We start from the raw sequence: 24,098 nt of genomic DNA, 5'->3' as shown, positions 1-24,098 counted from the left end.
ATTCCCCATATCCAGTATGGTCCCCTAAGCCCTGACAGAGTGATTCCTGAGCACAGAGTTAGGAGTAAGGCCTAAGCACCCCATCCTTCAAAAAATAACTAAATTTTTTTGGATGTGCCCCCACCCTCCAAAAAGTAATTAAAGTAGAGGGACCGGAGTGGTGGCGCAAGTGGTAAGGCATCTGCCTTGCACGCACTAGCCTAGGTCAGACCTCGGTTTGATTCCTTGGCATCCCATATGGTCTCCCGAGCCTGCTAGGAGCGATTTCTGAGTGCATAGCCAGGAGTAACCCCTAAGCGTCACTGGGTGTGGCCCAAAAACAAATAAAAATAATTAAAGAAGAAACTACCTGTATAAGTTACAACTTTGAAGCTTCTTTATTTTGTGCCCAGGACACACTGTGTTGGAGAACTATGTTTCTATGACTCAAAGGAGAAGGGACGGCGGGGAGAATGTCAACCCTCAACTGGAAGCCCTTCGTGTATGGAGGACTGGCCTCCATCACAGCAGAATGTGGTATGGAATCACAGATGTTCTAAGCTGTCTGGTTCTCCTCCATGTAATAATATTGTAAAGTTCATGTCAATATTTGGTGTTCACTGTGAATGCAGTTCAATTACAGAAAGGGAGATTATGAGGCTTTAATCTTTCCTTCCTAAATACAACTCGTGCTATTTGCAAAAGACATGATAATGATGGACATAACTAATCCTAGAGACTCCACTAAAAATCACTATACTTCAGAAGGGGGGGTGGAGCGATATCCCATTGTGTAGGTTGTTTGCCTTTCATGCTGTCCACCTGGGTTTTATCCCCACAACCCCCTATGGTGTCGTGAGCCTTCCAGGGATAATTATTATTATTATTATTATTATTATTATATTTTTTTTTGTTTCTTGGGTCACACCTGGCAGTGCTCAGGGGTTACTCCTGGCTCTACGCTCAGAAATCGCTCCTGGCAGGCATGGGGGACCATCTGGGATGCCGGAATTCGAACTACCATTGGTCCTGGGTTGACCACTTGCAAGACAAATGCCCTATCATTATGCTATCTCTCTGGACCTCCAGAAATAATTTCTGAGCACAGAGCCAGGAGTAATCCTGAGTACCACTAGGTGTAGGGCAAAAGTCTAAAAAATAAAAAGATCATATTTCTCTGCATACATGTCCACATAATTGTCTCACCCTGTTTTTTTGTTTTATTTAATTATAAATTATTTTTTGTAAATTAATTTAAATTGTAAATTAATTTACAATTACCATTTTAAAAAACAAAACACAATTTCACATAATGAGGTCAGAGCAACAGTACAGGCAATAAAGCATTTGCTTTGTATTCTGCTAACCCTGGTTCAAATCCCTGGTACTAAACACATATGCTTCCCTAAGGACCCCCAGGTTACTCTGAGCATGCAAATAAGGTTTTTGTCCAAGGCAAACGTTGTGCAAGGCAAACGTCCTACTGCTGTGCTATCTCTCCAGCCCCACAAAGAAGTAATTTTAAAATGTATTAATTATTAATCAAATCATTATTTAAAAGTGCATTTTATTAATTTTAGTGAATTGATTACTTTTTCATGACTTCGATGTAAAATATGAAGTAATAAACCTAGAGGAAAACATGTATAGGTATAGATATGACCTTTTATATTCTAGGCTTTGAGACTTGACTTCATTGGCAGAAGAACAGAAGCAAAAAAGTCAAATATAAACATTATGTATAGCAAACAAAAACATTAGAACTGAAAGACACCTTATAGAATTGCAGAAAATATAAGGGGTAAATTATATAAGATATTTAGGTAACTCATTAAATTCAACTATAAAAATAAACTTCCTTCACAGAATGAATAGAAGTGGCTGGAGGGATAGTGACAAGGCTTAAGGGACTTGCCTTGCATGCAGCCAACCCTGGTCCCATTCATGACACTATACATGGTCCCCCAAGTACATCTAGGGGTCTTTGCTGAAAACAGAGCCAGGAATAGTATCTGAGCACCAGTGTGTTTCTTCCCTCCTCTCCATCTTTAAATGTAAAGAAAAATTGAATAGACATTTCTGTAAAGAAGTCATACATGGGCCAAAGTGATAGCACGGTGGCAGGGCATTTGTCTTTTGTGTGGCCAATTCAGGACAGATGGTGGTTCAATTCCTGGCATCCTATATGGTCCCCTGAACCTGCCAGGAGCAATTTCTGAGTGCAGACCTAGGAGTAACCCTTGAGCGCACTGAATATGATCCAAAAACCAAAAAAAAAAAAAAAAGAAAAAAGAAAAAAAAGAAAAGAAATTGTACAGATGGTTAGCAGGCACATGAAAAAATGCTCATCATTTATTACCTGAGAAAGGAAAATCAGAATTGTAGTGCTATATCTTACTCCTAAGATAGGCTTAACTTGCAAAGGCCATAACAACAACAAATATTTTGGCAAGGATGTGGAGAGAGAAAAAGAGCCCTTGAATATTGTAAACAGGAATGCAAACTGGGCCAGTGTCTTTGGAAATCAATATTGTGGTTCTCAAGGTGATAAAAATAGACTTTTCATATGATCCAATAATTGTACTCCTCTTGAGCTATTCAAAGAATATAAAAACATTAATTTGAAATGATTTATGCATCCTTATGTTGATTATTAAATGAATAGCTAAGACATGGAAAGAATCCAAATAACCAGTGATGGGAGAATAGAAAAAAAAGCCACTGTGTATATACATAAAGGAAAGCTTCTCAGCTGTAAGAAAAGATGAAATAAATGTTTTCAACAGCATGGATAGAATTGAAGGATATAATACTAAGTGAAAGATTTCTGAAAAAAGAAGACAAGTACCAGATGATCACTCAGATGAGATAAAGAGAGAAAAAGCTAATGCTTGGGTTTGTACTTTAGAATCAAGGTTGCATGTAGTGGGCTCAAAGGATGCAGGGGTCTGAGATGGGGATGAAGAGATGTTGACACATTGAAAGGGGGTTGATATGGCAACTTTTCTTTTGAAAAGATGTGAAAGGCTTTTTTACCCTTTTTAAAATTTTTTTTGTGTGCCACATCTAGTTATGCTAAGGGGTTACTGTGGCTCTTTGCTGAGGAATCACTTCTGGTGGTGCTTGGGGACCATGTAGGATACCAAGGATTGAACCCATGTCAGGCATGTGCAAGGCAAGTGCCTTCTCTACTGTACTATCAGTTAAAACCATGAAAAAGCATTCTTGAAATATATACAATAATTTTATTCAATTTCAAAGAGAATCTACAGACCTTAAAGTTCTTGCCTTGCATATGACCACCCTAGTTTGACCTCCATTATCCCATATGGTCCCCTGAGAAACCCTCCATAAAAGTAATGTGATATAATAAAAAGAAAAAATAATAGCACACAAAAAAATACCAGTGTCCTTATTTTTGACACAGAGCTAGGAGTAAACCCTGAACACTGCCAGGTGTGGCAAGGAAGGAATAAATGAAAGAGGAAAGAGTGAGGAAGGAAGGGAGTGAGGAAGGAAGGAAGGAAGGAAGGAATCTTCCATGTTTCTTTTTTTTTTTATTTTAACAAAAATAATTCTTTTTTTTTAAATAACTTTTATTGTGACCAAAGTGAATGTTTAACTTTATTTCTAAGTTTATATTATAGTCTTACTCCTCAATAGTTTATCATTTCACATGTTTATTGGGATTTTTATTATTTTTTAACTTTAGGTACATTTCCAATTGATTTAACCAAGACACGACTCCAGATTCAAGGCCAAACGAATGACTCCAAGTTCCGAGAAATTCGGTATCGAGGAATGTTGCATGCTTTAGTGAGGATATGCAGAGAGGAAGGACTAAAAGCACTGTATTCAGGGTAATGAATCTTTGTACTAGTGTATTTAAATCTTTGATGTCTGTTCAAATGAATAGACTTAAGATTAAGACTTCTGGGGTAAAAAAAAAAAAAAAGACTTATGGGGTTGGAGCGATAGCACAGCATTGCATGCGACTGACCCAGGATGGACCTAGATTCCATCCCCTGTGTTTGATATAGTCCTCCAGCCAGGAACAATCTCTTAGCGCATAGCCAGGAGTAACCCCTGAGTGTCACTGGGTGTGGCCCAAAACAAAAAAAGGGGGGGTGTAAAAGACTGACTTCCTAAAGGGAAAAATTTTGAGACTTATTTGGAAAGAGTAGTGTGGTTGATTTCTTTGTTTTTAGATTCAGCCTCATTTTTTCTATTTTTTGGGGGAGGTGGGGTTGGGCCACACCCAGTGACACTCAGGAGGTTACACCTGGCTACGCGCTCAGAAATCGCTCCTGGCTTGGTGGGCTATATATATGGTACACCGGGGTGGGGGTGGGGAATCAAACCATGATTTGTCCTAAGCTAGCGCAGGCAAGGCAGATGCCTTACTACTGCACCACCACTCCAGCCTCTCAGCTCATTTTCTATATGTATATTTTTGTGTGGTAAAATTGTGTCTCAAGTATTTTTCAAATATGCAAAATTCAAAAAAAAAAAAAACATTGTGTTTTGGGGCCACACTTGGCAGTACTCAGTGCTTACTCCTAGGTGGTACTCCTGAGTCGTAGACCATATGGAATGCTAGGGAGTGAACCCAGGTCAGCTGCAAGCAAAGCAGAATCCCTTCCCACTATACTCTAGGCTCCATAATTCAGTTCTTTACTTTGGCTATTCTGTGAGTCACTGATATTTTTGCCATGATGAAAATGATAAGCTCCCCATGGGTGAGTGTTGCAATGGACTACTTTGTATGTGTGTGTTTGTTGATGTTTTTGTTTTGTTTTTTGGTTTTTGGGCCACACCCCGCGGCGCTCAGGGGTTACTCCTGGCTATCTGCTCAGAAATAGCTCCTGGCAGACACGGGGGACCATATGGGGCACCGGGATTCGAACCAACCACCTTAGTTCCTGGATCGGCTGCTTGCAAGGCAAACACCGCTGTGCTATCTCTCCAGGCCCTGTTGATGTTTTTATATGTGTATTTTGATTGTAACTGGCAGTGTTTAGGGCTTGTACTGGCTCTGTACAACTCCTGGCATGGGTTAAATCCTGGCAGTGCTCAGGGCACTATAAGGGTACCGGAATCAAATCTGGTCAGCTATGTGCAAGGCAAGCACCTTAGCTTCTATACTATCTGTCTGACCCCTGCTAACTCATATCTCAACATGGAATGGACGATGTGATGGGGTTGTGGATAAGATAGTGAATAGAGGGGACCAGAGTGCTAGTACAGCAGAGAGTGCATTTGCCTTGCATGCGGCCAACCTTTGCCCTTGCTTGGGGCCAACCTGGGTTCAGTCTCCGCCATCCCATATGGTCCTCTGAGCCTGCCAGGGTAATTTCTGAGTGCAGAGTCAGGAGTAACCCCTGAGAACTGCTGAGTATATCCCAATAAATAAGATAGTGTATCGATAGTATCCTGCACATGTCTGATCTGAGTCTTCTGGAAACAGAATTGATTTGTGAGGGTTAACAGAGAGGAAGTATTAAAGGAGCTGTTTCTGACTATTGATCTAGCAAAGTGACAAACCCAGTATTAAAAAGAACAAGGAAACTTTATTTTGAAATTATGAAGATAAGGTGAAGTAAGTATGGATCTGCATTCACTTTGAACCAAATTGTGTGTGAGAGAGCATGGTACATGCTCAGGCCACCAGTGACTCCGCTTTGGTAATGTGGATGCTAGTGAGTGTCAGGAGAGGGAGATAGATCTCTAAAATGGCATCAGGATATGGACAGCCTCAGACCACACTAAGCCTCTTAGTTTTCAACTTTGGGCCACACCTGGTAGTGCTCAAGGTTTACTCTTGACTCTGTACAAGGGTCATTCCTGGTGGTCTCGGGACCATTGTGGCAACAGCATAGAACCAGTTTTGGTCATGGCAAGAGAAAGTAGAGGTCTTTCCCCCTCAACTGGTCTGTAGCCCCACATCTTAATATTTTATTTAATACTTCACAAGTAACTGATGTCTCCTGGCCCTTCCATCCACCAATTTGGAAATATTTTTATATTTTGATGTACCAATGTGGAATTTTTTATTCTCATGAAAAGTCAGTGACTGAAACCATATACTTTTGCTTCTGATAGCAGCTCCTTTATGAGATTTAAGGATTCTTTTCCTGTCAGCTGGAAGACCCAATCATTCACTCACTCAGGGTCTCTGCTTGATTTGTGGAGGCATCTGGGTTATATAAGAGTTGCTCAAGAGCTGTAAGTTGGGGACTGACATCATTGGGTTTCCATTGTGAAAAGATGCCCACTTGCATTAGAGAAAAGGAACCAGTAGCTTGTGACAGCTAATTGCCACAAAGGAAATCAAGTGTTTGACCTGAGGTGGTGTCTGGGAGTAGAGACAAGCTAGAAAATAATTTTCAGTTGAGTATTCTGTGACCTAGAATATGAGGTGAGGGGAGAGGGAAACATTGCCTCATCTTAGGTTCAGCTCTGGACTGGTGTGTAGATGAAAACTTCCTTCTCTGCATTGGGAAAATGCAGAGGAAAAGGCCAGGAGACAGCACACTAGGCAAGGCACTTTCTTTGCATGCAACTTACTGATTCAATCCCTGGCATCACATAGAGTTCCCCAGCACTGCCAGGAATAGTCACTAAACGCAGAGGTTGGAATAAAGTGGAGTGTGCCACTCCCTGCCAAAAGAAACCGAAACCTGTTTTCCTGTAATTTGGCGGGGGAAAGCAAATATGCTTCTCTGCCTGTGGTCCTGTAAGGGTTTCAAGAATGGTTTCTGTTCTTGGCCCAATGGTCTTACAGGATTGCCCCAGCTATGCTGCGCCAAGCTTCATATGGCACCATCAAGATAGGCACCTACCAGAGCCTGAAGCGGCTATTTGTGGATCGGCTTGAAGGTATGTGAGTGGGTCTCTTCTTTTCTGTTCTTTTATTCTGTTATTTTATTTTGTTCTTTTATTCAAGAGACCTTCAGAACAGATCTTCTCCATTTTATTTATGACTTTACTACTGCTGCAGAGGAATCTCAAATAATCGTGCTTAATGCAAGTTAGTGATAAGCTGATTCAGGCATTTAACCTCAGGAAAGGAGTCCTCTTCTAGTTTATTTAGTTGACCTCATCTCCAAAATGTCAGGAACTGAAGGACATATTATATACTTGCCAACTTAAATTTTGTTACAGTCATAGGGATCACTACCAATTTATCAGGAAGGCAGTGAAGATATTTCTTAGAATTAGGAGCTCTGGGGGCTGGAGGATAGCACAGCGGTAAAGTGTTTGCCTTGAATGTGGCCAACACAGGACAGACCCAGGTTTGAATCTTGTCATCCCATATTGTCTCCTGAGCCTGCCAGGAGTGATTTCTGAGCACAGAGACAGGAGTAAACCCTGAGCATTGCTAGGTGTGACCCAAAACAAAACAAAACAAAAAAAGAATTAAGAACTCTGGAGTTCCAATGTGCCATTGTTAATTAATTTTGTTATAGGGAGAACACTGTATTATGGAATTAGTGGAGGAGTTAGAATGCTGTGGAAATGCATAAAATTAAATATGCAGGATATTCTTTAATCTTCTATCCACATGTTATCAAATTAGGATTGTATCTTATTTTTTTGTTTTGTTTTGTTTTGGTTTTTCGGGCCACACCCATTTGATGCTCAGGGGTTACTCCTGACTAAATGTTCAGAAATTGCCCCTGGCTTGGGGGGACCATATGGGACGCCGGGGGATCGAACCATGGTCCTTCCTTGGCTAGCGCTTGCAAGGCAGAAGACACCTTATCTCTAGCGCCACCTCCCGGGCCCCAGGATTGTATCTTATTTTTATCTCGACCAGATTTCTTTTTTTTTTTTTTTTTTTTTTTTTTGGTGTTTGGGCCACACCCGGTAACGCTCAGGGGTTACTCCTGGCTATGCGCTCAGAAGTCGCTCCTGGCTTGGAGGACCATATGGGACACCGGGGGATCGAACCGCGGTCCGTCCTAGGCTAGTGCTGGCAAGGCAGACACCTTACCTTTAGCGCCACCGCCCGGCCCCTCGACCAGATTTCTTTTTTTTTTTTTTTTTGGTTTTTGGGCCACACCCTGTGACGCTCAGGGGTTACTCCTGGCTATGCGCTCAGAAGTTGCTCTTGGCTTCTTGGGGGGACCATATGGGACGCCGGGGGATCGAACCGCGGTCCGTCCTAGGCTAGCGCAGGCAAGGCAGGCACCTTACCTCCAGCGCCACCGCCCTGCCCCTCGACCAGATTTCTTAATTACTACTTTGGTTATCCACGCACCTCGCGGGCCCCAGGATTGTATCTTATTTTTATCTCGACCAGATTTCTTAATTACTACTTTGGTTATTCACGTTCCTTTTTATTTATAAAGAAATAATGCTAAGCAAAATCCTTTTAGCCATCAAAATTTCTTTTTTTTTTTTTTTTAATTTAATATCTTTTTTTAAACACCTTGATTACAAGCATGATTGTGGTTGGGTTTCAGTCATGTAAAGAACACCCCCCTTGCCGGGCATGGTGGTGCTCGCCTGTAGTCCCAGCTACTCAGGAGGCTGAGGCCTGAGGATCGCTTGAGTCCAGGAGTTCTGGGCTGCAGTGTGCTCTATGCCAATCGGGTGTCCGCACTAAGTTTGGCATCGATATGGTGACCCTCCGGGAGTGGGGACCACCAAGTTGCCTAAGGAAGGGCGAACCGGTCCAGGTCAGAAACTGAGCAGGTTAAAGCTCCCGTGCTCATCAGTAGTGGGATCACGCCTGTGAATAGCCACTGCACTCCAGCCTGGGCAACATAGCAGACCCTGTCTCTAAAAAAAAAAAAAGAACACCCCCCCCTTCACCAGTGCAACATTACCATCCCCAATGTCCCAAATCTCCCTCCTCTTCACCTCACCCCCCCCACCCCCCAACCCCCCCCCACCCCCCGCCTGTACTCTAGACAGGCTTTCTACTTTCCTCGTTCATTCTCATTGTTAGGATAGTTCTCAATGTAGTTATCTCTCTAACTACATTCATCACTCTTTGTGATGAGCTTCATGAAGTGAGCTGGAACTTCCAGCCCTCCTCTCTTTTGTCTCTGAAAATTATTGCAAGAATGTCTTTCATTTTTCTTAAAACCCATAGATGAGTGATACTATTCTGCGTCTTTCTCCCTCTGACTTATTTCACTCAGCATAATAGATTCCATGTACATCCATGTGTAGGAAAATTTCATGACTTCATTTCTCCTGATGGCATAATATTCCATTGTGGATAAGTACCACAGTCTCTTTTTTTTTTTGGTTTTTGGGCCACACCCTGCGGTGCTCAGGGGTTACTCCTGGCTGTCTGCTCAGAAATAGCTCCTGGCAGGCACGGGGGACACCGGGATTCGAACCAACAACCTTAGGTCCTGGATCGGCTGCTTGCAAGGCAAACACCGCTGTGCTATCTCTCCGGGCCCAGTACCACAGTCTCTTTAGCCATTCGTCTGTTGAAGGGCATCTTGGTTGTTTCCATAGTCTTGCTATGGTAAATAGTGCTGCAGTGGATATAGGTGTAAGGAAGGGATTTTTGTATTGTATTTTTGTGTTCCTAGGGTATATCCCTAGGAGTGGCATAGCTGGATCGTATGGTAGCTCAATTTCCAGTTTTTGGAGAAATCTCCATTTTTTTTTTTTTTTTGGTTTTTGGACCACACCCTTTTGACGCTCAGGGGGGTTACTCCTGGCTATGCGCTCAAAAATCACCCCTGGCTTGGGGGGACCATATGGGACGCTGTCGAACCGCGGTCCGTCCTACGCTAGCGTTTACAAGGCAGACACCTTACCTCTAGCGCTACCTTCTGGGCCCCAGAAATCTCCATTTCCCTTTTCATAAAGGGACATTCCCACCAGCAGTGAAAAAGAGTTCCTTTCTCTCCATATTCCCCCAGCACTGCTTGTTCTCATTCTTTGTGATGTGTGCCAATCTCTGGTGTGAAGTGGTACTTCATAGTTGTTTCGATTTGCATCTTTCTGATGATTAGTGATGTGGAGCATTTTTCCATGTGCCTTTTGGCCATTTGTATTTCTTTTTTGTCAAATTGTCCATTTCTTCTCCCCATTTTTTGATGGGATTAGATGTTTTTTTCTTGTAAAGTTCTGTCAGTGCCTTGTATATTTTGGATATTAGCCCCTATCTGATGGGTACTGGTGAATAGTTTCTCCCACTCAGTGGGTGGCTCTTGTATCCTGGGCACTATTTCCTTTGAGGTAGAGAAACTTCTCATTTTAATATATTCACATCTGTTAATCTCTGCTTTCACTTGTTTGGAGAGTGCCGTTTCCTCCTTGAAGATGCCTTTAGTCTCAATGTCATGGAGTGTTTTATCTATGTGTTCTATATACCTTATGGTATCAGGTCTGATATCAAGGTTTTTAATCCATTTGGATTTTACCTTCATACATGATGTTAGCTGGGGGTCTAAATTCTTTTTTTTTCAAGTTAGCCAGCAAAATTTCTAATCTTTTTATTTAACTCACAAATACAAAATTATTTTTATGCTGATGAACAGTTAAATGTAAATGCTTGCTTTAAACATGTTGGAGTTATGTTAAGAACTCTGTATGTATGAAAAAAATCAGATAACATGTTTCTGTTTACAGATGAAACTCTACTGATAAATGTGGTGTGTGGAATTCTCTCCGGAGTCATATCCTCAACCATTGCTAATCCAACTGATGTTTTGAAAGTAAGCAGAGCTATTATCTTATAGTAGCACCCTATAGTTTATTGAAAATTACATTTAGAGAATGAAAAAAAGTCACTGTCTATTTGGTTGCAGAGGTAGGGCTGAGCTTTTCTTTTTTGGCCTGGGCTGCACAAATACAGGACTGGTAGCTGGAGAGATAGTGTTTATAATCTAATTGCCACGATGGCTTTTTAAAAATATAGTTAGAAAATAAAAATATTATTTATTTTTTATTGAATCCACATGAATTGCAAAGTTATTCATGAGTTTCAGGTGTACAACTTTCTAACACCAGTCCATTCGCCACAGTTTACTATCCTCCACCAATGTCATTTCCTTCCCACTCCTCTCAACTTTTCCTCCTTTCAGTACTGTTCTCCCCCATAGTGACTACTTCCTTCCACTATTGTCAAATTATAACCCCCTGCTCTTTTCTCTCCTCCTTCCACCACAGTGGCAAGCTTCTGACTGGAAATCCGGTCTCATGCTTGTTGCTATTGCCATTGGGTATTAGTTATTTCCCTATTTCTTTTTTTTTTTCCCTCCTATGAGAAAAGTCAGTTTGGGGGCCGGGTGGTGGCGCTAAAGGTAAGGTGCCTGCCTTGCCTGCGCTAGCCTTGGAGGGACCGCGATTCGATCCCCCGGTGTCCCATATGGTCCCCCAAGCCAGGAGCAACTTCTGAGCACATAGCCAGGAGTAACCCCTGAGCGTTACCGGGTGTGGCCCAAAAACCAAAAAAAAAAAAAAAAAGAAAAAAAGAAAAGTCAGTTTGCCTGTCCCTTTTCCTCTGTTTAACTTTACTCAGATACATTTTTAGATCCATCCATATAACTGCAAGTTGTATGACTTAATCTTTTCTTAGAGCTGAGTAACATTCCATTGTGTATAGGTACCGTAGTGGCCTGGATCAGTAACACACATTAATTTTAGTAGATCAGGCAGCTGGGGAACAGCACTCTTGGGAGTGAGTCACTGCTTCTTGGCTGGATGAACATTTATTGAGGAAAGTCAATGGTTGTTATGTGTCAAGTGGAAGGGGATATATGAGGGGACAGAAAAATAGAGAAACAGTTTCTAAGATTAATGTCTAAGGCAATATTAGCATCTATTTTTAGAGGAGACTTCAGGGAGTATGTGGTCATGAGTGATACTGCAAAACTGCAGGCAATGAGACCTTGTGCTTACTTGTACACTCAGTTCCCTGGGAACACTACTACTGTGTTCTGTCAAATAGTCCATGGTTGCTTTGATGATGCCATGCCTTCAACACTATAGGTTTTTTTGTTTGTTTGTTTTGGGGTTTTATCCAGAGGCACTCAGAGGTTATTCCTCGCTCTGCACTCAGAAAACATGCCTGGTGGGCTTGAGGACATATAGGATGCCATAGATTGAACCTGGCCTACCCACCCTCCCCACTACATTATCACTCTGGCCCCAACACCATAGTTTCCATTCATCTGTTTGGACAATTTTGAAATTGTTCTGGAATTCCAAGCACTATTGATTATACTGTGGCTTTCATGAGGCTTGTTTTTGGTTGTCAGGGCTTCCAGAATTATAAAAGGCAGGGGAGGGTTACATGCACTCACTCCAAAAAAGGCCTGATGATGCCAGTCCAAATACCGGTATACCTGGAGTTTTGTCAGATGGTTAGATTGGTGTCCCTATAGAAAACCATGTCTTTTTTAGTAAGAAATTTTTCTTGGACCAGAGCGGTGGCATAGTGGTAGGGTGTTTGCCTTGCATGTGGCTGACCTAGGATGGATCTTGATTTGATCACCCGGTGTTCCATATGGTCCCCCAAGCCAGGACCAATTTCTTTTTTTTTTTTTTTTGTTTTTGGGCCACACCCGGCGGTGCTCAGGGGTTACTCCTGGCTGTCTGCTCAGAAATAGCTCCTGGCAGGCACGGGGGACCATATGGGACACCGGGATTCGAACCAACCACCTTTGGTCCTGGATCGGCTGCTTGCAAGGCAAACGCCGCTGTGCTATCTCTCCGGGCCCGCCAGGACCAATTTCTGAATGAAGAGCCAGGAGTAACTCCTGAGCGTCACCGGGTGTGGCCCAAAAACCAATACATTTTTTTTTCTCTTTACTTAAAGCAGCACAGAGCTGCATTGAATGCTTTTTTGATGTTGAAATCTTAGTTGTATTTACCCCATAACCTTTGTATAGTATGTGGGTAAGTTCAAGTGTGAAAGAATGTATGAAAGGGGGGCCAAAGAGATAGCACAGTGGTAGGGTGTTTGTCTTGCACATAACTGAACCAGGACCGACAGTGGTTCAAATCTCAGCATTCCATATGGTCCCCCATGCCTATCAGGAGAAACTTCTGAGTGCAAAAGCCAGGAGTAACCTCTGAGTGCCTCCAGGTGTGACACAAAAACCAAAAAAAAAAAAAAAAATGTGAAAGGCATTCTGGGACTACCCTGGGTCCGCTCAACTAATTGAAAAAATTGAAAAGATTTGGAGTAACTCACTTAGGAAATATGCTTGCCAATGCTTAGTGCTGCCAAGTACACAGAACACTTAGATGTACTGTGTCAAATCTTCAGAGCTACTGACATATTCTCTTATTGCTACTTAGTAATCTATGTAGAAGTAGACCATTTTCTTTTTTTAAAGGCTCTTAAAATTATTATTTTATACTGCTATACTGCTATATACAGGACTCTCTAGAATATCTTTTCTTTTTTTTTATTATTTTTTTAGAATCTATTTTCTTTTTCTTTCCTTTTTTTTTTTTTTTTTGTGCAGACAGGCCACAACTGGTGGTGTTCAGGGCTTATTCCTGGCTCTACATTCAGGCATTCAGGATCACTCCTGTTCTTATGTGGACTTGGGGATCAATTCTGAGTTGGCTTCATTCAAGGCAGGCGTTCTACCCATTGTACTATTGTCCCTGCCCTGATAAGATGTTTTTAATTGATGCCCAAGTGCCTTAAAACCAATCCTTAATGAGAACATTTAAAAGTAGCATTTGGAAATGTATTTTTTTCCCCTTGGTTTTTGGGCCACACCCAGTGAAGCTCAGGGGTTACTTCTCACTATGTGCTCAGAAATCACTCCTAGCAGGCTTGTTTGTGGGGGGAGGGGGGACCATATGGGATGCCAGGATTCGAACCCAGTTCTGTCCTGGGTCAGCCGCAAGTACTAGGCAAATGCCCTGCCTCTGTGCTATCACTCCAGCCCCTAGAAATGTATTTACAGGTCAGGGCTGAGGATATGTGGCTCAAGTGACTAAGTACATGCCTTGCATGACCCTGGGTTTGATTTCTATCACCACAGGCCTCATTGTCTCCCAAACACTGCCACCAACAGGTGTGTCCCCTGCAACAACTAAAAGTGAAATTAATTTTCAGTTATTGCCTTCAATAGTTTTAAAGAAGAGATTGAATCATTTTCCAAAGGTCTGCAGTGGGAGGTGAGGAGGCATTGGCTAGTTTTCTTTCTCATGGTGGTCTTTAAAATCATCTCTAGATACGGATGCAGGCACAGAGCAACACCATGCAAGGTGGAATGATTGGAAACTTTATCAACATTTATCAACAAGAGGGAACAAGAGGATTGTGGAAGGTAAGCTTGAAAAATAGGTACAAAAAAAAAAAAAAAAAAGAAAAAGAAAAAAGAAAAATAGGGGCCTGGAGAGATAGCACAACGGCGTTTACCTTGCAAGCAGCCGATCCAGGACCAAAGGTGGTTGGTTCGAATCCCGGTGTCCCATAGGGTCCCCCGTGCCTGCCAGGAGCTATTTCTGAGCAGACAGCCAGGAGTAACGCCTGAGCACCGCCGGGTGTGACCCCCCCAAAAAAAAGAAAAAATAGGTACAATGAATGGGCTTCCTTCATTTTTCCCTTCTTACCCCTTAGGAATTTATTTTCCTACTTCCATTGTTGTATTGGATTCAAATGACATTAATGAAGCAAAGGAAGAAAAGTGACATCTGTTACCTGAGATTGCTTCTTAACTTCTACAGCTATAAAATGAAAATTGATATAAATAAAAAATATTTGAAAAAGAATGAAAATTGCAAAAAAGCAATGTTGTGGTTTTAAATAACTTTTGGATCCTTCAGATGTAAAAAGCTCTGTGAAGGTTGAATCTCTTTGATTGCTTTCGCTCTTTAGTAGGGCCCTTCATTGTGATGTTTATTAGAGGAGGGATTTCGGGATTATTTTTAATCCCGATGGTTTTTTGGTTATAGCTATATTGAATTTTTTTTTTTTTTTTTTGATCTCCATGTTGTCATGGCTTTTAAGTTAATAGGCAAGTAAGTGCTGGTGGTGACTGCCTTGCTTCTTTGTGGAGCAGACCTGACCTGGAAGGTCTTTCAGTTCAGTCCCCTTAGCATGCAAGGAGCCAACCAAGAGCTGACATGTCCTGGCTAAGGTCTGGTCAAAGTCATCCAGTTAGTGCCAGGTTAAGAGTTAGACTTTGGGTATTCTGATCTCATGCCCTTTGTCTTTTTTTTGACCTGTCAGTCTCCATCTCTGCCTGCAACAGGAAAATGAGAAAGCTAGTCATCATGTTTGGGGAAAAGAATCACCACACATTGGCAAATCTTATTCAGTGGAGTAGATTCTAACCCTATGTCTTCTTTTTTTTTTTTTTTTTTTTTTTTGGTTTTTGGGTCACACCTGGCAGTGCTCAGGGGTTATTCCTGGCTCCAGGCTCAGAAATTGCTCCTGGCAGGCACAGGGGACCATATGGGGCGCCGGGGATATGGGGCGCCGGGATTCGAACCGATGACCTCCTGCATGAAAGGCAAATGCCTTACCTCCATGCTATCTCTCCGGCCCCACCCTATGTCTTCTTTATTTTCTTCCCAGGGTGTGTCCCTGACTGCTCAGAGGGCTGCTATTGTTGTTGGAGTGGAGCTTCCTGTCTATGACCTCACCAAGAAGCACCTCATTCTCTCAGGCCTGATGGGAGATACTGTATATACCCATTTCCTGTACGTTGATGGATTTTATATTAATTTTATTTTATTAATAATTTTTTTGGGGGGTGGACTTTGGGACCACACTTGGCAGTGCTCAGGGCCTATTCTTGGCTCTGTACTCAGGGATTATCTGGTGAGGCTCAGAGGACCATGTTGTGAAAGGTTCAAAACCTGGTCAATAGTACACAAGGCAAGTGCCTTACCTTTTGTCCTACCCCTAAGCCCATTCTTCCAAGTTGTAAGCTGGGAGACCTTTTCTTATAAATGGTGCTTGATCTTCACTTTTAGTCTTCTTTTTTGGGTCACACCTAGTGGTACTCGGGAGCTATTTTTAGCATGATACTGCAGACACATGAAGTCCTGGAACCCATAATTCTCACATGCCAAGCATAGTCTAGTGCCCATTGATTTATTCCCATAGGTCAGATTTCATATAGTTTTTATAACTACAGATTAATTCAAGTCATTGGGGGCAGTGTTTTGCCTTAGAAAGGGGCATTTGATAATCTTCAGAGAAGATTCTGATTGCTAAAAATTGGAGGAGTACAATGGCATCATCTGGACTGAAACCAAGGTTGCTGCTCAGATGCCTCACAGTTCATGAGACAGATTGCCACAGCAAATGGTTTCTTAATTCCAAATATGGTCTGTGTTATTTTATGAAATAGAAAGTTTAGTAGAACATGGGGGCTGGAGTGGTGGCACAAGCAGCAAGGTGTCTGCCTTGCCCGCACTAACCCTGGACCAGGGGTCTCAAACTCATGGCCTGCGGGCTGTTTGTGGCCCTCCGTACAACATTTTGCGACTCGCGGCCGGCCTTCAAATATCGCAGTATTCGCGATTATTCGCTTACTGAATAATCGTAATAAAAATCGCATTAGTGGGCCCAGAGAGAGAGCACAGCGGCGTTTGCCTTGCAAGCAGCCGATCAGGACCAAAGGTGGTTGGTTCGAATCCCGGTGTCCCATATGGTTCCCCGTGCCTGCCAGGAGCTATTTCTGAGCAGACAGCCAGGAGTAACCCCTGAGCATCGCCGGGTGTGGCTAAAAAAAAAAATCGCATTAAACATTCGCATACCCGGATCAGTTCCATTCGGGGTATGCAAATGTTTAATGCGATTTTTTGCTATTTTTTTTTCTTACTAATACGATTTTTTATTGCAAATATTCGGTAAGCAAAATCCCTTATGCGACCCTGCCTCACCCCAACTTTGCCTCCTTCGGCCCCCAGGTAAATTGAGTTTGAGACCCCTGCGCCTGGACAGACTGTGGTTCTATCCTCCAGCATTCCATTTGGTCTCCCAAGCCAGGAGCAATTTCTGAGCATGGAGCCAGGAGTAATCTCTGAGCGTCAGTGGATGTGGCCCAAAAACCAAAAAAAAAAAAAAAGTTTAGTAGAACCTAAGACACACACCCTTTCTGAGATCAATAATGAATACATATTTTCCTACGATGGCTAAGAACAGTATGACTATGATATATTTAAAATTACTGTGATTTTGGAGCTAGAGAGATCTTTATTAAGACACAAGCTTTGTATGCAGCCATTCCAGGTTTAATCCTTGGCATCTCATATTTGCATCACTCCCCATCAGGGATTATTCCAGAATACAGAGCTAGGAGTAAGCCCTGAGTACAGACAGGTGAGGTCCATATGCCAAAATAAATAAATTAGTCAATAAAATAACTGGTGTTTATTTCTCAATGTATAGATATCATAGATTATCCTGAGAAAATGTTCCATTATGTTTCTGAATTTGTTGACATTCAGAACCTCAAAGGCACTCTTGGCTGTGGCTGAAATTGTTTTAATACTTATAAAAACTGATAGAATTAGGGGTTGGGGTAACACCTCAGGGTCAAATACTTGCCTTGCAAGTGGGAGGCCCATTTTCAACTTCTGGCATTACCTGATTTACCAAACACTAGTGGGAGTCAATTCTGAGCACTGAGCTTAGAATAGCACTAAAGCACTGCCTAGTGTGGTCTAAATACCTGTGAAGAAAGAATAAAGGGGAGGTTGGTGTGGGTATTAAACTTTGGATAGCTTGAGGCTGGAGTCATAGCACAGTGTTAGCACAGTTTTAGCGCAGCATTTGCCTTGCCTTGCATGCAGTTGACCTGGGTTCAATCCCCATCATCCCATGTAGTTCTCCAAGCCTGCCAGGAGTGATATGTGGCACAGAGCCAGAAATAACCCCTGAGTACTGCCTGGGTGCTCAAAACCAAAAACAAACAGAAAAAGTTTGGACATCTTTCGGCAGGAACCACTTTTGTGATACATGTCCTCTTGTCTCTTGTTCTTCTAACAATTTGGGAGGAAGTGGTTTCCTGTCTTTGATAATGCTTTGTGCAGCTCAGTGGTTGTGAACTTTTCTTTCACTTTTATTTTCTTCATAGCTCAAGCTTCACCTGTGGCCTCGCTGGGGCCCTGGCATCTAACCCTGTGGATGTTGTAAGAACACGAATGATGAATCAAAGAGTCCTTCGTGATGGCAGAAACTCTGGCTATAAGGGGACCCTGGATTGCCTGTTACAGGTGAGTGTGATTCTGCACTCTGGTGCATAGAATGTCATTTGTACAGCTTTGTGAGTTCTTTCTATTACCCATTAGTTTCTATGCTGCCCTCTGGAGAGTTTTGTTGGTTTTTTTTTTTGGTTTTTGGGTCACACCCAGCAACACTCAGGGGTCACTCCTGGTTCTACACTCAGAAATTGCTCCTGGCAGGCATAGGGGACCGCATAAGATAATGAAAATCGAGCCTGGGTCTGTCCTGGATTGGCCACATGCAAGGCAAATATCCTACCACTGTGCTATTCTCCAGCCCCTTCACTTTTTTTTTTTTGGCGGGGGGGGGGGTGTGTGTGTCACACCCAGCAGTACTCAGGGGTTCTCCTGGCTCCATGCTCAGAAATTGCTCCTGGCAGGCACGAGGGACCATATAGGACACTGGGATTCGAACCGATGACCTTCTGCATGAAAGGCAAACGCCTTACCTCCATGTTATCTCTCTGGCCCCTCCAGCCCTTTCACATTTTTTTGTTTGTTTGATTTTTGGGCCACACCTGGCATTGCTCAGGGGTTACTCCTGGCTATCTGCTCAGAAATAGCTCCTGGCAGGCACGGGGGACCATATGGGACACCCGGGATTCGAACCAACCACCTTTGGTCCTGGATTGGCTGCTTGCAAGGCAAACACTGCTGTGCTATCTCTCTGGACCCACCCTTCACTTTTATGTTTGTTTTTTGGGCACATCTGGCAGAGCTCAAGGTTTATTCCTGACTCTGTACTAAGAGATCACTCTTGACAGGGCTCAAGAAACCATACGTAGTGTCGGGGATTGGTCCTGGGTTTACAGAGTGCAAGGCATGAATCTTACCCACTGTTTTATAGCTCTCGTCCCATCTGGAGAGTTTCTTATGTTTTAAAATTACAAGATTGGAGCTAGGAAATGGCACAACGTTTGGAGTCCAGGCTTTGCTAGGAGGAGCCCTGATTGATCTACAGTACCATATGATCCCCTCAGTACTACTGGAAGTGGTCCCTTAACACCTCTGTTTGAGGCCCTCCCATCTCCTGCCAAATTAATTAAAAAAGTAAAACACTGAGGCTGGAGAGATAGCACAGCGGTGTTTGCCTTGCAAGCAGCCGATCCAGGACCCAAGGTGGTTGGTTCGAATCCCTGCGTCCCATATGGTCCCCTGGGCCTGCCAGGAGCTATTTCTGAGCAGATAGCCTGGAGTAAACCCTGAGCATCGCTGGGTGTGGCCCAAAGACCAAAAAAAAAAAAAAAAAAAAAATTAAAACACTGGGGCCAGAGTTAGTCACCTGGTTTCAATTCCCAGCATCTTGTGGTCCCTCAAGCCTGCAAGGAGCAATTTCTGAGTGCAGAGGCAGAAGTAATCCCTGGCCCTCTGATTGCCACCAGGAGTGGTCCAAAACCTCCAACACACAGCAACAACAACAAAGAGAAAGAAAACACAGGATTTAGCAGTGGTCCTCAAACTATGGCCCGCGGGCCACATATTGTATTTGTATCTGTTTTATTTCTTCATTGCAAAATAAGACATATGCAGTGTGCATAAGAATTTGTTCATAAGCTTTGTTTTTACTATAGTCAGACCCTCCAATGGTCTGAGGGACAGTGAACTGGCCCCCTGTTTAAAAAGTTTGAGGACCCCTGATTAGAGCAAGAAAATATTTTGGATTTGTCACATCACACACACACACACACAGACACACCACACCACCACTACCACTATCACTACCACTAACAACAACAAAGCAAGAAAACACAGGATTTAGAGCAAAATATATTTTGGATTTGTCACCTACAGTGTGTGGATTATTCCTGTTACAGCTTTATCCCTTAGTTTCTTTTCTTTTTTTCTTTTTTTGATTTTTGGGTCATACCTGGTAACATTCAGGGGTTACTCCTGACTCTGCACTCAGAAATTGCTCCTAGCTTGTGGGACCATATGGGATGCTGGGGATTGAATCCAGGTCTATCTGGGTCAGCTGTGTGCAAGGCAAATGCCTTATCACTGCACCATTGTACCTGCCCCAGTTTCTTTATTTTTTTAACTTTGTATGTTTCTTTGTTTTGGGACCACACCCAGTAGTGCTCAAGGCTTACTCGATTACTCCTTACTCTGCAGTCAGGGACACAACTTGTGGTGCTCGGAGGACCATATGAGATGCTGGGAATTGAACCCAGGTGATTGTGTGCAAAGCAAGCAGCCTACTCATTGTTCTATCTCTCCAAAACCTATTTTTGTGTTTTTGTTTTTGTTTTTTGGGGGGTAGGAGGGTTTTGTCATACCAAGCTAAACACAGGGTAGCAGAGCTTGAGGATAGATAGGACTACATAGGATAACAGGGATTAAACCCAGGTCAGCTACATTCAAGGCAGTTTCCCCTTTGCTGTACTCGCTTGAAATGAGGTATTCCTCTTTATCCATATAACCATGAAATAATGGTGCTCAGAATATCTTTATCCCCTATAACCCAATGGTAAGGAGGCAAAACACTTTAGTTGAAATTAAGTTTCTTCAGTTAGCTGTTGTCTCTCTGCTTTGTGTGAAGGGTAACGCAGCATGGAGCCTTAATTTTCACTAGTGCTGAAGTCTTTAAAAATTGAAGGGGATGAAAGGAATGATTGTTATTATAAACATGAATTTCTTTATTTTGTTTTGTTTTTTGTTTGTTTTTTCGGGCCACACCTATTTGATGCTCAGGGGTTACTCCTGGCTAAGCGCTCAGAAATTGCCCCTGGCTTGGGGGGACCATATGGGACGCTGGGGGATCGAACCACGGTCCTTCCTTGGCTAGTGTTTGCAAGGCAGACACCTTACCTCTAGCGCCACCTCGCCGGCCCCAGAATTTTTTTATTTTAAAAAGTATTTGTTTATTTATATTTAGGGTTTTACTTTTATATTTAGGGTGTCTCAGGACACCACATGGTTCTATACATTGAGTTCAGTCTTCTCACATGCAGATCATCCACTGAGTCTGTTGAGCTAACTTTCTAGGCCCCATGGTTTTCTTCTGAAAAGTTGATCAGGGCCTGAGATAGTACAACCAACAGGTATGATGCTTGCTTTGTATGCAGCTGACCTGGGTTTAATCCCTGTCATCCTATGTAGTTCTTCAAGCCCACCAGGAGTGATAACTGAGCACAGAACCAGGAATACTTCAGGGTGTGACTCCCTCCCCAAAAACAAAAACGGCTGACTTGGGGCTAGATCAATAGTACCGCCGTAGGATGATTGCCTTGCATGCAGCTGACACAGGTTCAATTTCTGACATCCCATATGGTCAGTACCCTGAGCCTGTCAGGAGTAATTTCTGAGCACAGAGCCAGAATTAATCCCTGAGCACAGCCAGGTGTGGCCCAAACAAAACAAAACAAGAAGTTGATCAGGACTAAAAATATAGCACAGGGTCTAAGGTGCATCTTTACACATGGTTGACCCTGGGTTTGATTCTAGCACCATATCTAGTTCCCTGAACACCACTAGGAGTGAGCCCCAAGGATAGAGCAAAAGTACAGTCTGTCTTCCCTCCTTCCTCCAATAAAAAAATAAGAAAAGTTTGGGCTGGAGAAATAACACAGTGGTAGGGCATTTGCCTGGCACGTGATCAACACAGGACGATGGTGGTTCAAATTCTGGCATCCCATATGGTTCCCCGAGCGATTTTTGAGTGTAGAGCCAGGAGTAACCCCTGAGCATTGCTGGGTATAATCCAAAAAAAAAAAAAAAAAAAAAAAAAAGAAAAGTTGAATAACTCATTTGGCTTCTATGGACATGATTAGGAAAATTAAACAATTTTTCTCCTTTTTTTTTAATAACAGACATGGAAGAATGAAGGGTTTTTTGCTCTGTATAAAGGGTTTTGGCCAAATTGGTTGAGACTTGGCCCTTGGAATATCATCGTATCCTTTTCTGTTACAGTAGCACTGGAAAAAAATTGTAGCTGAAAGAATAGTGTTTATATAAATTGCCATGCTCCTAATTTTAAGTTAGAGGTAAGTTATTTTGTATTCCTCAAATTTGTTTGGTATTGGGGCCGGAGAGATAGCATGGAGGTAGGGCATTTGCCTTGCATGCAGAAGGACGGGAGTTCTAATCCTGGCATCCAGTATGCTCCCCAGAGCCTGCCAGGAGCGATTTCTTAGTGTAGAGTCAGGAGTAACCCTTGAGCAATGCCAGGCGTTGTCCAAAAACAAACAAACAAATGAACAAACAAAATTTAGACACCCTACTGTACAAAGTTGCTTGTAATAGTTTTAGGCATGCAATTTAGACACCTTATTTAGAGTGTGCCTACATTAAGTTCGCTCTGTGACTTGGCTACTCTGTACAGTATGCCAGGGTGGGAGGCAGGAAAGAAGAGAGACATTCATTGGGAGAGAGCAGCAGTAAAAGGAAAGCTGGTATTTCATGTCCTCTTCTCTCCTTTGATCTGTCCTAGGGAAGTGCTGCCTAGGGAGACTGGGGAAAACAGCCTTCTCCTGCTTCCTTTTTCCCACAGAACTGACAGTTCTGGAAAGCCAGGCTTCCCCCAGCAAAGCCACACAAGTAAGGCAATAGAGATCATATTTGCCAGAGGCTCTAGAGCAGAGGCAAGAGGGGTGTGCATTCAGCTGTGATCTTTTCAGTCCTAGCTTGCTGTGCTGTGGGGAGGTTTCCTGGGGGAGGTTACGAATGGAATCCCTGAACTTATGTCCTTGATGTGTGGTCTGCACAGATACATATAGTCTTAGCAGAAATAATTTATGTGGGTCTAGTTTATGTGTTGGGGGTTGGTTCTGGTCTCATTTATCAGAACTCTTGTCAGCCTTAATCACCAACTACAGTTCTTTGTGACATATGAGCAGTTGAAGAAACTGGATTTGTGACAAGTCAAGGCAGCATTGGGCCATTTCTCTGAGAAATGCTGCCTTTTGGAATAGTAACACTTCATGCATTTCACACTGCTTCTCACTGCTTCGCTGGTCGGATTGAGAGGTGTGAGCCACAGAGGAAGACTGGGTTAGTGCCAATCGCTGTGTGAGGACATTGGACCTGGTATCCATGGCCTGGCAGCATCACCGTCACATCCAGACTAGTCCTTACCGTTAAAGTGCCCTTCAGTATCAGAGATCACATGTGAAGTTCATGCTTCTTTCTTACTGAAGAAAACTTTCCAGAAGATCAGGAGCTGTGCTTTTGTTGACTTCTGGGGAGAGCAGAGCCTCATATACCTCAGAGTGTCACTGAGAATGCAGACTGTCCTAGAGAAGTCCCAGCAGAACTGGGGAATAGCAGCAACCTCAATAAACCTGATTTTATTGTATCGGCACTGGGGGTGGGTGGGAGGTTTTTTTCTGTCAGCTGAAGAAATTGTAATATTTTCATCTTATCAGAGAGGGATCCTTGAAGCCTTGCACTACTTTATAGATTTCTATTGGGGCAGGATTTTTCACTTAAAATGGATGATCTTTAGCCTTGGGATACAGTTGTTATATTATTTTCTACTTTGGGCTGGGGTATTAGTATAGCCGAATGGGCTTTTGCCTTGCACATGGCCGGTCAACTGGGTTCGATCCTTGGTATCCCATAGTCCCACAAGCCTACCAGGAGTGAATTCCCAAGTGCAGAGCCAGGAGTAATTCCTGAGCATCCCTGGGATAGCCCAACAAAACAAAGCAAAACAAAACATTTTCCTAATTTAGATTTCCTAATTAGTTCAGATGGAAAATACTTGCTTACTTTTAAAAAATATTTCTTCAGGGGCCGGAGAGATAGCACAGTGGTGTTTGCCTTGCAAGCAGCTGACCCAGGACCTAAGGTGGTTGGTTCGAATCCCTGTGTCCCATATGGTCCCCCGTGCCTGCCAGGAGCTATTTCTGAGCAGATAGCCAGAGCTATCTGAGCAACACCCGGTGTCATCCAAAAACCAAAAAAAAAAAAAAAAAAAAAAATTTCTTCAGGGGTGG

General features: G+C 42.8%; 1 protein-coding gene across 1 annotated transcript; it reads left to right on the top strand.

Moving 5' to 3' along the window:
- Positions 1-388: 388 nt before the first annotated feature.
- Positions 389-23,465, top strand: SLC25A30 (solute carrier family 25 member 30). The gene is made up of 9 exons (XM_049778832.1): positions 389-516; positions 3,692-3,839; positions 6,764-6,858; positions 10,585-10,670; positions 14,154-14,249; positions 15,503-15,627; positions 18,015-18,153; positions 21,972-22,052; positions 22,977-23,465. The coding sequence occupies exons 1-9, from the start codon at positions 453-455 to the stop codon at positions 23,016-23,018; spliced, it is 876 nt and encodes a 291-aa protein (XP_049634789.1). The 5' UTR covers positions 389-452; the 3' UTR covers positions 23,019-23,465.
- Positions 23,466-24,098: the final 633 nt, after the last annotated feature.

This window comes from Suncus etruscus, chromosome 8 (genome assembly GCF_024139225.1).
Source record: "Suncus etruscus isolate mSunEtr1 chromosome 8, mSunEtr1.pri.cur, whole genome shotgun sequence".
In the NCBI taxonomy this organism is placed as follows: domain Eukaryota; kingdom Metazoa; phylum Chordata; class Mammalia; order Eulipotyphla; family Soricidae; genus Suncus; species Suncus etruscus.
Note: the sequence above shows the minus strand (reverse complement) of the source record. Positions and strands in the feature narration are given on the sequence as shown.

Bases quoted from the DNA above. Each gene is read 5' to 3' on its own strand.
- SLC25A30 (XM_049778832.1), top strand. From the start codon at position 453: ATGTCAACCCTCAACTGGAAGCCCTTCGTGTATGGAGGACTGGCCTCC. The intron at 517-3,691 runs GTATGGAATCAC...TTTTAACTTTAG, and splicing joins CTCCATCACAGCAGAATGTG to GTACATTTCCAATTGATTTA. The intron at 18,154-21,971 runs GTGAGTGTGATT...TTTTAATAACAG, and splicing joins CCCTGGATTGCCTGTTACAG to ACATGGAAGAATGAAGGGTT.